The 15,325-nt window shown below is 46.9% G+C and overlaps 1 protein-coding gene across 4 annotated transcripts in view; it reads right to left on the bottom strand.

Annotated features, from left to right (window-relative positions):
* The window catches only part of LOC119331759 (soluble starch synthase 2-1, chloroplastic/amyloplastic-like), a 14,030-nt gene extending 5,323 nt beyond the window's left edge, over positions 1-8,707 (bottom strand). For 2 of the 4 annotated variants that reach the window (XM_037604943.1, XM_037604935.1), the window contains exons 1-5: positions 8,397-8,707; positions 7,909-8,142; positions 6,508-6,780; positions 6,300-6,420; positions 4,062-4,126 (exon numbers count right to left, since the gene is read on the bottom strand). In XM_037604943.1, coding sequence (XP_037460840.1) covers positions 4,062-4,126; positions 6,300-6,420; positions 6,508-6,780; positions 7,909-8,142; positions 8,397-8,570 — 867 coding nt within the window. In that variant the 5' untranslated portion in view covers positions 8,571-8,707. Of the gene's footprint in view, positions 1-4,061; positions 4,127-6,299; positions 6,781-7,908; positions 8,143-8,396 lie in introns of all 4 variants that reach the window. The other 2 variants (XM_037604948.1, XM_037604929.1) reach the window with 2 other exon arrangements.
* Positions 8,708-15,325: the final 6,618 nt, after the last annotated feature.

The raw sequence follows: 15,325 nt of genomic DNA, 5'->3' as shown, positions 1-15,325 counted from the left end.
TGTACAAGTGATGCTAGATGTGCCACAACTATTTGAATACATTATTCTTTTTGTTAAGAGTTAATTCCATTTTTTACGCCTAAGTTTGATATTTTTGACAGAATTTACCCTGTTTAAGATAAAAATCTTCCATTTTACTCCATTTAACCATGCTGCTGCTACTGTTTAACCCTTTACAAAAATTGAGTTCTGACAAGTCGAACTCATATATCACTGATTATGTGACATGCCATATACTTTAAACGTCTTATATTTGTTTACAGAGGAAGTACTATCCAAGCCTTGTCTCGCCGACCACAAACTGAACATGGCCGCCTGCTGCGGCCCATGTGGCCTGCGTCGGCACGGCATGGCCCCCGCACACAGTACAGGGTAAGGCGCCCCCAACCACCGCCCCGGCTTCTTCCCACTACCACCGCCGTCAACTAGAGCAGCGCATCGCTGGACCGAAATGAGGCCGGCCAGCCCTCCATTGTCATCAACCCGCATGTGGCAATGTCGCGTACATCTTCGTGTGTGTTCCTTGAGTTTCCCAGCGATAAATCAATCAGCTAGCATTGCCTAGCCAGTCTTGCTACGTACTTGAGCCAGCCTCTAGGGAGACTCGGTCAAGTTTCTGTGCACATGCTTTGCCTTGTGTACTTGCATACGGCCGGAAAGTACTTGTGAGCTGCGTAAACACACATAGCCCGGCGATAGAGAGGAAGGCGACCAGGATAGCGACGATGAGGTGACCTATATGGCTATATTACATACAGCCCTAGCCCACGACATCTGGCTGCCCCAACGTCGTGTCTCGCCAGCGGATAATCTGGCCCTCACGGCCCCGTTCTCCGAGGCTGAGGTTTGGGCTGCCATTAAGGGCATGAATCCATCGTCGGCTCATGGCCCCGATGGCCTCCCAGTGAAGTTCTTCCAGACCTTCTGGGAGGTGATTAAACCTTGAGGTGATGGCCCTCTTCGAAGAGTTCTATGTTGGGTCCATCGACCTTACCAGGCTGAACTTTGGGATTATCACCCTTATTCCCAAAATAACTGGAGCATCGGATATCCGCCAGTTCCGCCCGATCACGGTGATCATGTCATCTTTCGCATCCTTGCGAAGGGGTACGCCATTAGGATGGCCCCAATTGCGGACTGGATCACTCACCCGGATCAGTCGGCTTTCATCCAGGGCCGGTATATCCTGGATGGAGTCCTAGTGTTTCACGAAACACTCCATGAGGTGCACACCAAACACCTCAAGGCAGTTTTCCTGAAACTCGACTTCCACAAGGCCTAAAACACGGTCAGTTGGCCCTTCCTTTCCTTCGGGAATGCTTGCTCCGGAAGGGATTCGACGATAGATGGGTAACCCGCGTGATGCAAATGGTCTCCTCGGGTCGGACGGCGGTGAACATAAACGGCAAGATTGGCCCCTACTTCCCCACATTCTGTGGGGTCCGGCAAGGCGATCCCTTCTCTCCGTTTCTCTTCAACGTGATTGTTGATGCGCTAGCGGCCATCCTTGATAAGGCCAAAGCGGCTGGGCATATTAGGGGCATTGTCCCGCACCTGGTAGGCGGGAATGGGATTTCCCTTCTCCAATACGCGGATGACACCTATGTTTTAAAGGCGTCCGTAAGGCGACGCCTAGGCGACGCCTAGGCGTCGAGGCGCCCCCCCAGCGCTTTGCGCTTTAGGCGCCTAGGCGTCCGCTTTAGGCGCCTAGGCGTCGCCTAGGCGTCGAAGCGCCCCCCCAGCGCCTTAAAGCAAGGCGTCGCCTTAAAAACATAGGATGACACCATTATAATGGTGGAAGGCTCAGCGAACGACATCATGAACTTGAAGTTCCTCCTGCTATGCTTTCGGCAGATGTCTGGCCTCAGGATCAACTTCGATAAGAGTGCGGTCATGGTTTTGGGTTACCCCCAAGACGAACGTCAGAGCATCGCGGACCGCCTCAACTGCCAGCTTGGGTGCTTCCCCACAACATATTTGGGGATCCCCATTAGTGACACGAGGCTCACAGTGGCCGAGCTGCGCCCCACGGTGGGGAAGCTTCAGCACCGCATTGAACCTTGGCAGGGCCGCTGGCTCTCTAAGGCCGCCCGGACGGTGCTCATTAACTCGTCCCTCTCCAGCTTGCTCCTATTCATCATGAGTTTCTACAGCCTTCCTGAGACGCTGCACCATGAGATTGCCACAGTCCAGGGACGCTTCTCTGGGTTGGCGAGGGCGACAAGCAGAAGTACCACATGGTTAGGTGGTCGGAGATCTGTAAACCTCGCGAACAGGGCGGTCTCGGGATCATGTCCTCCAAGCACATGAACATAGCTCTCCTGACTAAGTGGTTGTGGAGGATTGCGAACGGAGAGGGTGGCTTGTGGCTGCGCATCATCCAGCAGAAATACCTCCGTGGTCAGCCACTCGCCTTCTGCCAGCGGTCTGGTGGGTCCCAGTTCTAGCAATCAGTCATACAGCTCCTTCCAGTCCTCCGCATCGGCACCTCCATCGCGGTTGGATCTGGCACCGCCACGCTGTTCTGGTTCGATAGATGGGCTGGAGACTCCCCCTTCGCGGCTCGATTCCCTGACCTGTTCTCCATCGCGGTAGATCCGCGGATTTCGGTTGCGGTGGCCCTTATTGACTTAGGGCACCTTGCCTTCCGGCGACATTTGGACCGGCGGAAACTGATGCGTGGCAGGACCTGCTCGACTGCATTGCTTTGCACGAGCCGGATCTGGAGATAGGAGAGGACCGCACCAGGTGGCGGCTAGAGCCATTTGGACAATTCTCCTCTAAATCTCTCTACCAGGCGATTGTTCCTTCGTCGGGCCACGAAGCTCTCACCACCATCTGGGCGATCCGGCTCCCCTTGAAGATTAGGATCTTCTTGTGGCAATGGATTCGCGGCCGCCTACCTTCTGGCGTTGAGGTCCTGAAGCGCAACGGCCCTAGGGATGGGCGGTGCCCGCTCTGCGGGCCTGAAGAGGACACGAACCATATCTTCTTCACCTGCGTGTCCGCGCAGTTCCTCTGGAGCTGTTTCCGCGAATTAGTGGGTGGAAGCTGGGACCACAACAACTTCCCCGCTCTCTTTGCCGAACTTCAGGCATTACCACCCGCATCTCGCCACATTAGGTGGCTGACCATCGGTGTGCTTGCCTGGACGCTGTGGACCATTAGGAATAAGCTTGTGATTCAGCATGTCCCTCTTCGTCGCGCTACTGACGCTTTGTTCAAATGGTCTGGTTTCTTGCAGCTTTGGCGGCCGCTTAGCCGCTCCAGGGAGAGAGATGTCATCACCTCCATCATCACCCAGCTTCGCGCGATGGCTCTCCGGATGGCTCCTCCGCTTCCCCCACCACCTCCAGAGCCGGATTAGATTCTCTCTACCTCGCCGCCACCGCCGTTCCGTGTTGTGCGTGCCTCTTGTCTGTGTTGGGCTTGTTTTGCTGTGCCCACAGCTGAACCTTGTGTAGTGTTTGTGAGCGTGTTGTTGGACCTTGCCTGCAGTGGCGTTGTGTGTGTGTGTTGTGCGGATGGTACCTTGTTGACTTTGTGCTCGGTGGTTTGCTTTATTTATAAAGTGGGGCGAAAGCCTTTTTGGGTATTACATATATCATCTTCGCCATATAAACAATGATATGTATGTGACTTGTGAAAGCGCTAGAAGATTTAAAAGGGTAAAAACTAGCAGGAGTTTGGTTAAATGGAATAATTTATCTTAAATGGGGTAAAATCTGTCACAAACCTGAAACTTAGGGGTAAAATATGGAATTTACTCGTATGTTAATGACTCATTTTCATTGAAGACCAAATCAAATGATTGCCACAACTGATTACTCATGAAATATTTATTCATTCAAGTTTTACTAGGCACAAACATCATGATACCTAGGTCATTCGGCGACATAATTTTTGAATTTTAGGTCATCTACTGGATTAATATGCTACTTCATGAACGTTAAGCAGCATCTGCTTATCTTCCATGTTGACTTGCGGCATTTACCAACTGTTAGCAGCTTAGTTGAGTCTCTATTTACAATATCATCATAAGACGGCTTATAGAAACATACCATGACACGATGACCTCTCTTTGACAAAGCCTTCGGCAAAGCTCCAGCAACATCCCCAAGTCCACCTGCAGGAGATTAAAAACATGGTCACAGCTCCCTTAGCAAGCCATTAGAAACGAAAATTAGCAGTGTCTTCAGGTTTGAAATCATGTGCGGCTATGTAATACTTATTACTCCCTCCGTCTCATAATGTAAGATGTTACTACAACCAATACACTCATATATTGGTTGTAATAACATCTTATATTATGGGACGGAGGGAGTATATTATAGAGCAATGAAATTTGTGCTCACTCTTCTGATTACCAAACTGATTTTCAGCTTAATGATAACATCTGCACAGATTTCGTACAACCTCCAAAAAATAGAAACAAAACAATGTGTACTAACAATTAGCAGAAGCTAACCCCTTTTTTTTGCAAAGAAAGCCCTTTAAGATATTTATGTTAAAACCTCATAAGCCTTTACAGAGTCAGTTTCAGTGAAGTAGAGAAACATGGACAGCTATAGATTTCAACAGAAGGCATGGATGGACCATCTAACTTGTTAAATACTTCTGAATTTATCTTGTAGGAGAAGTAAGCATGCATAGAGCTCAAGAGATGAATCGGGAACTTATGGCTCAGGATGGGTGCCAAACTCAAGAATGAGGCACCACTTGGGAGTACGGTATCATTTGATGAAGCTCCTTCAACTTTTTTTTGAAGGGGCTATCAAATAACTGAAAAATCCTCTTTAGAATGGCAACAACAAACTTGCCATATATGGAAAATGTTCTGCATAATTAACTTATTGCACAGCTTAGCCCACCCAGGCAGAGCTCAAACTCAACTAACGGGTAATAAATAGATACATCATTAGATGGAAAACTGAAATGTAGTTCTACTTAAGTGCAAGCAACATGGGCCTGTGATGTTATTGGTGTAGGAGTTGAGCAATCGGACATGTTGGATGCTTTTCTAAATATCCAATTCCAAGGTATAGCATGCATGCTCCTTTTACCAAGAGGAGAAGACTATACAGATATAAGGATCTGCTGGGCATCTAAGTAGATCACATCCAAACAAAATCTGCCGTGCCTTGCTTTCTGTGAACACCTACTCAATGACTGAGAAACTTTGTTTTTTTCATGTCTGACTCGACTATGAGGACAGTGCAGCCAATGCTCCGGGCGACAGCCTGACAGGAACAAATATCTAATTCGTCTAGTTATGAAGGAAAAAGTTTTGTAGAAACCGTGACTCTTCTAAACATTACATGATGATAAATAAATTCATTCCTATGGTTAAATCCATGCTAATGCTTGGTGTACTAAGCGGGGAGTACCTACAAGCTACTAGCGCGATTTTTTCTAAGATGACAGAGCCAGCCAGAAAGTAGCCAAGCTTGCTTCCAATTTTGTAGATTAGACAACAAACTGTAGGGAAGACCCTGACAAGAATAAAAGATTCTATAGTGATCCATTCGAATAGGTCTCAGGTGATGCTGCTCCGACGGCAAAACGTTATCAAGAGTTCAAGACTACAGCAGCCATTAAATAGTGGCGATGAGTCAACGGCCCCTTTTCCGCTATGATGTGCTATTTAAAATAGTAGTAGGCCAGTAGCTAGTAGGTGTGGGGGCGTGCGTGTGTGTGTGTTCTTCTTGTTCCTTCAGGTATCACTGCAGTTGTCTTGATGAGCGATAGGATAACTTAGTATTCATGCACACATACCCTCCGTGTTTCTCCTATTCTTCCTCAATTATAGCTGTTACCAGTAACTACAGATGTGAACACACATATAACTTGAGTAGGTAACACTCGTGGAAATATTAAGGTGAGAAAAAAAAGGGCAGCCTGGTGCACGTAGCTCCCGCTTGCACAAGGTCTGGGGAAGGGTCCAACCACTTTGGGTCTTTTTTTTTGATAAAGGGCGAACCACCCACTTTGGGTCTATAGTACGCAGCCTTTCCCTACATTTCTGCAAGAGGCTAAAATATATAACCTCCAATATGTAAACCAGAAGAAACTAGAGGATCAAATATATAACCTCCAATATGTAAACCAGAACATTTTGCACAAAAAGGGAAATTATACACCCCTGAGAAATACTTAATTAGCACCGGGAATATAACCAAAAGGTGTATTATGTTTGGGCCACATTCTCCAGTTCTCCATCCTAGAGGTGCTAAGTTTGAATCTGGACTTATACAAATAGAAAAGCTTGAAAAAATGAAGATTTATTAAATCGTTCTTGCCTGTTTTCGACCAAGGAGCACATTCTGCAGCTACCAATATGATATTCATAACATCTACAGCAGCCGAAGAAGATGAATTGTCATTTATTTCCTCAGTAACTGAGTGTCCCTTTTCATAATCCTGCTCCATGCCATTAACAGATTGTGGTTCATATACGTTAGGAGCAGCACTAGAGAAAGTTTTGTACAGATAGTGAACATAGCTGACCTTGCTTCCATTAACATCAGTGTTGGAAAGTTTGCCTTCTAAACTTCCATAGTATTCATGCTGGCCACTAATAGATTCTCCATGAGTTGAACGGATTTCGGATTTCTGTGAACGCCTGTCAAGGTACATCTGAAGATCATAGCCAATCTCTTTGCCCTCTGAAACTGCATCCGAGCTTGAAAAGGGACTACCACTGAATGGCTCTTGCCCATTATGAATGGCGCTGGCCTCAATAACAGAGATGAGCTTCTTCTTTTCTGATATCTGAATAAGCTGGCAGTGTATTACAATTCAATCCATGATGGTTCCACAAATTATAAATTACACCATAGATCAATGAGCTCCACATAGTATGGTTTTAATTCAAGTAGATAAACAGTAAGACATACATAATTGTAATGTGGATTCCATATCATTCATGCAAACATAAATGTAAGAGCACTAATAATTCCAGAAATGGGCTAATGATGAGCATGGATAGTTAAAAAGTGCACTGCAAGGTTATTCACAAAGATATTGTGCGTCCCAATCTGTAACCAATATGCATTCAGACACGTTTCCGATTCCAGCAAGAGTGTTAAATTGACACCTTACGCAGTAGATTCTGCGCAACTTCTGAAAAAGTAAGGTTGGCGGGTTTGCTACTTTTCCAAAACCAACATTAGCTGGTTTGGCACTTCATATACTCGGTCTTATTCCAGGTTTTCAAAATACATGAATTCCATGATTTTTCCCTCATATTTAATTATAGGATCATCCTTTCTTATTTCCTTCTAAAGGTGGTGGTGCAAATTACTCATTGGTAACACAGACCCTGTTAGGCTGTTACCACCAGCTACCCCTGACAACCATGTTCCTCAGAATTGTAACCATTCCAGTTGTGCACAAACCATTGCTTAGAATGCACATGCAGTTCAGTCTAGCATTCGAAATTCAGGCTAAAAAGAGTTACTAGTTCAACTTCCGGGAGGCACGGCGGACAACAAGAGTATGCCATTTTGACTTAACTTGGAGGTCTAGCATTTTTCAGTGTAATTGAGGAGCTTAATGGGTGATCCACGGACTAAAAGTAAGACATAGTTTAGGAAGTTCATATCCGCATTTATCATTTTAACAGAAGCATCCCGTATATGTACCTAAAAGACATTTATATATGAAGGAAGGTCATGCGATGTGATAATGCTATGTCCTTAACAAAATTCACTAGGCAGTTTAGTCTCACTAATCGTTGTAGCCGTGCCATGAGCTGGATTAGAGCTTCAGACAGAAATGTTGGGTAACAATATTTTTCAAAAGGTGAATAGTAACATTTTTTAAAGGATATAAAGTGTAAGTGACCCACCAGATGAGAGCATGAAGAGAAATGCATTTGATTCGAGAAACGAAACGTGCAAACGATACCTGGTCAAGTAGATCTCTGTGCATCGCCAGCACCTCTCTGCTCTTCCGGATAGTGGCGCGGAGGGCCTCATTGGAAACACGGACTCCGTTGCCGTCGTCGTCGACATCCTCGCCAACTTGATTCACAGCATCGTCATGTGCCCCAGCGGCGCATAAACCCTTTGTCGGCCCCCTTTTAGTCCAACCCCTGGGCACCGCCGGCCACCCATAGACACCATTGACGCAAAACCTCACCTACGAAACACGCAGTGAACAGGACAGGAAATCAGCACCCCCACAGGAAAATAGCAAGAGATATGAATGAAGTCCATCAAGGAAAAACTGCGATGCGGCACCGATCGCATCAATCTTGAACACAGTGAACAGCTAGGGTTGACCCGAGTCGTAAATCGGCTGTCAAAGCAGACGGATAGCAACAAAATGACTAAGAAGCTCTGGAAAACGCGTTCCAAGCGAATAGGAGGAGGAGGAGGAGAGGCGATGCTCACGGGTCGGGCGGCCGCTGAGCGGCGGCGGGGGAGTCGAACAGACGGGCGCTGGAGTCGGCCGTGGCAGCGGCAGGAGGAGGAGGGGGAAGCCGCGGCGGTAGGACGGGGAGAAGCGCCGTGGCGAAGCAGAGCCGCGGGGGGCGGGGCGAAGAAAGAGGAGGAGGTGGCCGCCATTGGAAGACTCCTTCCACTGGAAGGCTCCCACTCACTGCCAGCGTGCTGCTGCTCGGTGCTGATCCGAATTTCCGGGTGTGAGGTGAGGGGGGAGACTGGAGAAGAAGGCGGTGGGGTCGGAGGTTTCTCTGGTTCACTAGCTGCTACTCGTGTTTGGACTCACTTTGGACTTTGGAGTTGGGTTTTGTTCCCCTTGATTTGGTCTTTCTCCTAGCATTCGCAGCTGCTGAGTCGCCGGTCACGAGTAGTCCTGGCCATCTCAAGACCCGGCCCTAAAATCCAGGGCCTAGGCCCGATGGGCTTGCCCATGGGCCGGGCTTGGGCCTGAGTTTTAAGCCCACCAGTAGGGCCTGGACGGGCTTGGGCTTGGTATATTAGCATTTTAAGGAAGAGGCCCGGCCACGGCCCTAAGCCCTAAGGGCTTTCTAGGGCTTTTTACCAGATGGGCCGGGCTTGGGTTTGAAAAGTAGGCCCAGTGATAGGGTCTGGGAGGACCTGGGCCTCAGTTTTTTGCCGTGGGCTTTTTCAGGCCCGGCCCAAGCCCGGCCCGGCCTGGCCCATGGCTAGATATAGTTACGAGTACGAGGGCGCCACCAACGTGTGGCGTGCGTGCATCTCACGATTCCTTCTACGTCCGTCCTCGTTTATTGGCGTTCCTAATATTTTATGTCAAATTTTGATCATGAATTTAATTAACAAAATATTAATGCATGTCGAAAAAAATAGAATCATTGAAAAGTATGTTCAGATATGAATCCAGAGATATAAGTTTTGATGACATGCATTAATATCTTGTTAGTTAAATCTTTTTTTGCGAATATCTTGTCAGTTAAATCTATGGTCAAATTTTGATACAAAATACGAAGAGAACCAATAAACCAGGAGGAAGGTAGTAAAACTTTTCGCATTTCTTTCCGAGGCGGGGAGAAAAGTATTCTCATAGCAGAGTAGGGTGTTTTGGCGACGAGGCTCCATGGAGCCCTTTATTTAAAACAAAATATATTCAAACTTTCTTATTTGAAAAAGTCTGAAAACAATCATGCAATATACAAAGACGAAATGTATACGTGTGTACAAATTCAAGATGAAATATCTTGAAATGTGACCTGTGCAAAATGGATAAATTTCTCGATTTTGAGGATGAATAGTATCATGTGAAAAGCCCTAGATTTGTTTTTTCTTTCACAGCTCTGATTTGAAAATATTTTCTATTAAAAATTTGTGCACATGTACGTTATGCCTCCATGTATATCTGTATTTTAGAATTTTTTAAAATGTTAAAAATATGAGTTTTGATGAATTTTGAATTTTGCAAAAGGAGGCCTCGAGGAAGCTCGGCCTCCAAAAGCATTTTTTTCTCTCAGAGCAAGTATATACAAGTTGACCATAAGAAATACCACATTAGATTTTTACCTGGTTGAAGGAAAGAGAAAAGACGCGGACTATAAACTTACAGCTGGTTGTAGCACGTGCTTCAACAACTTTTGTGAGGAAAAAAGGTGGACCACGTATTAATGACATAGCATACAAATATGAATCACTATTGTATTAGCGGGCTATTGACTTCATATATCTTATTGTAGGGTGTACTACTAACCATGCTCTTACGATAAAGAATAAAACTCTCTTCCCAAGGCTGGTTGATCATTTCTGTTCACATAATTGTTCTTTTCGATTCTGTCATTGGATGTTCTCCAAAAGATATAGTTTAAGGCATTTCTTCCGGCAAGCATGGTCGCCGACGCACCCTGTTGTTGCTGGACAAGTGCATGTTCACTAACACTCTAGATCATGTGTCGATAACAAGGCATTGCTGCCTCATCCACCTGCCCGGCAGTGGCGGAGCTACATGCACAGCTCTAGGGGGGCCAGGACAAGAAATACCTCTGGAATTTTGTTCTCATGCCCAAATTTAGCTCTACTCTTCATTGAATTTTCGTTGGGTTGGGCGGGCCATAGCCTGGTTTGGCCCAGCCATAGCTTCGTCACTGCTACTCTAGGTAACCCTAATGGGGATATTGAGGCACTTGCGCTGCAAACCCAGGCACCGCCTGTCAGACGTCCTGCATCGCCACTCCATGGCACACATGTGATGCACGTGCATGTGCTACCTGAGGGGCATAGGGCCATACAAGGAAATCCCGCTCCCGCGATCGAAGCTATGGAGACTGATGGGTGCATTTCGCATGTCTCCCTTCACGTTGGTGATGGAACCATTTTGGGGGACGGTATGAGTGCACCTCACGTGTCAAACCAAGTGTCGTTGGCGTCGCTCGTGTCATTGCGCCCGAGGTATCGGTCCCTGAGTTGGCCACTCTGGCTCTAGGGCCCGTGATGTTGACTGCCAGCCCAGGCCCAGGTGAGCGCCAAACTCCTCGCGCCCTAGGCGACGTGGCCACTCTAGTGCTTGCTCATACAAGTGTGGCCCTCGAGATGGCAGCCCCTTTCATGGGCCACTGGCAGCCATTGATGATCTGGCTAGGAGGGCTTAAGGAGCCCATCTGCCATCCTACCAAAGTAGACAGCTTCTCGCCCCCACTGCCCACGACATGGCCGCCACTCTCTGGTTTCCAGCCCACGCAGTGGCAGGCGCCTCGCAACCAAGACTGCAACGATGCTCAACATCGTCGCCAAGGTACAACAGCTGATCTTGGAGAAGCTTGCGATCTCTGTGAAGTGGGACGACACCATGGCATGCTATGAGGAGGCATTTTCGTCACTAGCGGAAGTCCGGGTTGGTGCCCTCATGGTGTTGCCTTGTGCAAAGGCTAAGGTGAGCTAGTGGAGAGGTAGTTGCCCAAGCGTAAGGGTGTGATGTATACTTGTTGCTATGTTGATTATGTTCCTTTATGGATAGCTACGCAATGCTAATCTCGAATGTGCACAGACTGAATATCCAGCACGTAGAGGTATGGACCGTCGATTGGTGTGATTGCATAATGCATCCCTTATTTGCTTTCAAGAACTAAAGATGATGGATGTTGATGCCAGAGTCATCATGGAGTCATGTAGTGCTTCTTATGATTCTTTTGTGTGTAACTAGCTGATGGTACAAGGGGGTAAATGTGGTTGCATGGAAAGCGAATGAGATTATTGTCAATCACCATGTGTGTGTTGTTACCCACATTATGGTCCATTGTAAGCGTCGTCGAGCGGGGAAGGGTTGGAGCCTGGTTGGTGTCTATGGCCCTCAAGCTGATGCAGACACACTCACATTCCTTGACGATATGTGCCTAATGTATGTTTCATCTAGCCTCCCTGTTGTCTGTGTCGACGACTTCAACAAGATCAGTTTTGTTATTGAAAAATCCAACACGTGTATCAACAGTCGCCTGTTAAGTTCCTTCAAAAGATTCATCAACAACATTTCCTTTAAGGACACGTATCTGCACGAAAGGACCTATACTTGGTCAAATGAGTAGCAATGGGCACCTTGGTGAAACCGGAACATGTGCTTTGTGATGGGGCTTGGCATGATTCCTTCCTAGACTACCTGCTACAGCGAATCGCCATGGCCTTCAGCAATCACTACCCCCTTCTAGTAGTGTGTGGTATGTACTTCAGACCTTCAACACTACTTTTGTTCGAGAACAGATGCCAATGATGTGGTTATGAGTGCTTGGGTTGCACCGGCTGCCTCGACTAACGCCTTCGTCATCCTTCACCAGAAGCTCACCAAGATGGCCCTTGCTCTTAAAAGGTGGAACTCCAGGAACACTATCCAGCAGCAACTCGCCCTCAATGTTGGCAATGAACTCATCTATCACCTTGTCAAAACCCGTGATTCCCGACAACTTACTCGTGAGGAACAGCGACTGCGCAATCTGCTAAAGATGTGGTGTCGTGGAATGATCAAGATGGAGGCAACGGGTTAAAGTCTTGTGGATCAAATTTGGGGATATATCATCTCAAACAGATATATTTTTTATTGATCCATGCTATTATTATATCACTTTTCCATACTTTTTATACCCATCATTATTATTTTCTAGACTAACCTATCCTATATCATGTATACCTAAATAGTTCATCCCCACTATCTCTACTATCTTAACATGCACACATGTCATCTCATCAAAGGCCCACTGATACGTCTCAAACGTATAGTTTTTTATTGTTTCATCCTACTATATTATCATTTATATATATTTTTACTATTATTTTTTGGACTAACCTATTAGTTTGGCGCCAAGTGCCACTTCCTGTTTTCTGCTTGTTTTTTGTTTCATAGGAAACCAATATCTACGAAGGTCAAAATATGTTACCGATTTAACAAGATTTTTTGGGGCAACAAGAAATGTTGGAAGCTTTGGGAGACATCGAGGGGACCCGCAAGCCAGCTACTACTTGTGAGCTACGTTGGGATTTCCTCGAAGAGCAGAGGATGATGCAGTATAGTAGAGATAAGTATTTTCGTCAGTTAAGAACCAATGCTATCAATCCGGTTGGAGAACCACGCAATACTTCGTGAACAACACCTAGACACAAAATAATAAATGCTTACACCCAACGCAAATAAGGGGCTGTCAATCCCTTGGCAGTTAATTGCAATGATCAAATATCATAATGATAGATAGATAAATAAAAACACAAAATAAATATAAAGATAAATAAATTGCAGCATGGTATTTTTAGATTTTAATATATGATAAAGATAGACCCGAGGGGGCATAGTTTTCACCAGAGGCTTCTCTCATGGAAATAGCATACGATGGGTAAAAAAACTACTGTTAGGAAATTGATAGAAAAGCGAATAATTATGACGATATCCAAGGCAATGATCATGTATATAGGCATCACGTCCGAGACAAGTAGATCGACTCCTGCCTACATCTACTATTATTACTCGACCCATGGACCGCTATCCAACATGCATCTAGAGTATTAATTTCATAAAGAACGGAGTAACACCTTAAGGAGGATGATGTAGAAAACGTAAACCCAAATAATATGAATAAACCCTGTCGTGCATATGACCGTCTATGGGATCATGGCGATCCCTTTGTGGTTCGACTGGAGGGATCGACGAGCACAAAGAGCGGAGCTAGCAGAAAGCGCACGAGATTTTACCCAGGTTCGGCCCGCTTTGAAGCGTAAAACCCTACTCCTGTTTGTGTATTGGATGTGTATATGTCCAGTTACAAGGTGTGCACGTCCGACAAGGCGCTCGAAGGGTGCAGCTACGCGTGCAAATGGACAGAGTTTTGACCTTTGTTAAGGTAGCCATGGGCCTCCTTTTATAGACTAAGGGGTCACCACAATGGCAAAATGGTAAACACACACTTAAATAGTGGCTACAGTGCCAAATACCTAACTCTGATGGGTTAGGACAAACACATTTATTGCGTTGTGAGGTGTCTTGTGGATGGAGATCCCTGGCAAGGTTGATCTCTCCTTCTATGTCGTCCGCCCATCTACCTTTTATTTCCTTGACACATCGCTTTTATTTCCTTGACACATCGCCTGGATGGGTGTCATTAAAGTTGTATCTTCAGAGGCGATCTACCACATGCCCAGACAAGACTCACCTAACTACCTTCTCACTCGACACCTAATCAACAAGTGACAATCTGACTGATGAGGTGGAGCGATGGCACGGTAACAGGATTCTTGTCGGGTTCGGAGCTTGTCGGGCTTGGATCTTGGCGGGCTCTTCTTGACAGGGATATTGTCGGGTCTTTGATCTGTATCTTCAGCATTTCTGATCTCTGTCTTCGGAGATCTTCCTTGTATTCTTGTAATCTAGTCTTGAGCTTGGCTTTAGTTTTCCTCCGACAAGCCTTGTCGTCGGGAGGCCTACCATTGCCCGTGCATAAGTCTGGGGTATCAAAGACCCAATTCTTTCATAATCTTCTCTTTTACTATGCCTTCTTGCCACACGTATTATATGTGAGGCATGGGATTGGCGAAATGGGGCGGTGGTCGGAGTAGTGCGCCTGTCAAGGTGTGGCCATTTCGAACAATAAAGAGCCAGCCCCCGCGCCTTCCCCATAAAGAGGAGACCACAGAGGGTGTTGCTCATCCACATATTCCCATTCCAATCTACCAGCCACCGTCGCCTTCTCCCTTCGTCTTCCTCCTTCTGTCGCGTCTCCCAAAAAACAACTGTCATGATAGCGAGAGGTAGGGGCCGAGTCTGAGCACCTGTCGTCTCCTCGAGGGCTTCTCCCCGAAGCCAAACACGCATTCTGGTTATGATTGCGGGGGCCGGCTCTAGCTCCCGCGGAAGGAGCGTGTCTCGGGGCCGTGGGAGGCGAGGTGCTCCGAGTCGGGGCAGCCATAGCGGCACACCCCTCCTTTCACCCCGGGTGGAAGCCCACATAGGGGAGGTGGCGTATGAGTTCATCATGGCACTGCATCATCAACCCCGCAGCTGGTTGCGGCTTCCAGACCCCTTTGCAAGGGTCATGGAAGACAACATGCCCTTAGGCCTGTGGGTATGAGCAGACGACTACTGCAATGGCCCCGCATGGGTAGTGGTCGAGACTTCTCCCACCGGCTCCATGTATCTGACACGGGGATGGAAGTAATATGCCCACTCCCGTGGTCTGGGGCAGGGGCACCTCCTCCAATTTAGGTTTGATGGATCCGCCACGCTTTTTGTGAAGTTCTTCGGGGCTTCCAACGGCCGTCTGGAGTGTTGCGCGGAGAGCTCAAGCGGCAGCAACTTCGATTCCTGCAGTGAGAGTGACGACGGCGAAAGCTCTCCCAGCATCAAGAGTGAGGGTGATGATTCTGACCAAGTATAGATGATA

This window comes from Triticum dicoccoides, chromosome 1B, assembly GCF_002162155.2.
Source record: "Triticum dicoccoides isolate Atlit2015 ecotype Zavitan chromosome 1B, WEW_v2.0, whole genome shotgun sequence".
In the NCBI taxonomy this organism is placed as follows: domain Eukaryota; kingdom Viridiplantae; phylum Streptophyta; class Magnoliopsida; order Poales; family Poaceae; genus Triticum; species Triticum dicoccoides.
This window is presented reverse-complemented; position numbering and strand designations above follow the sequence as displayed.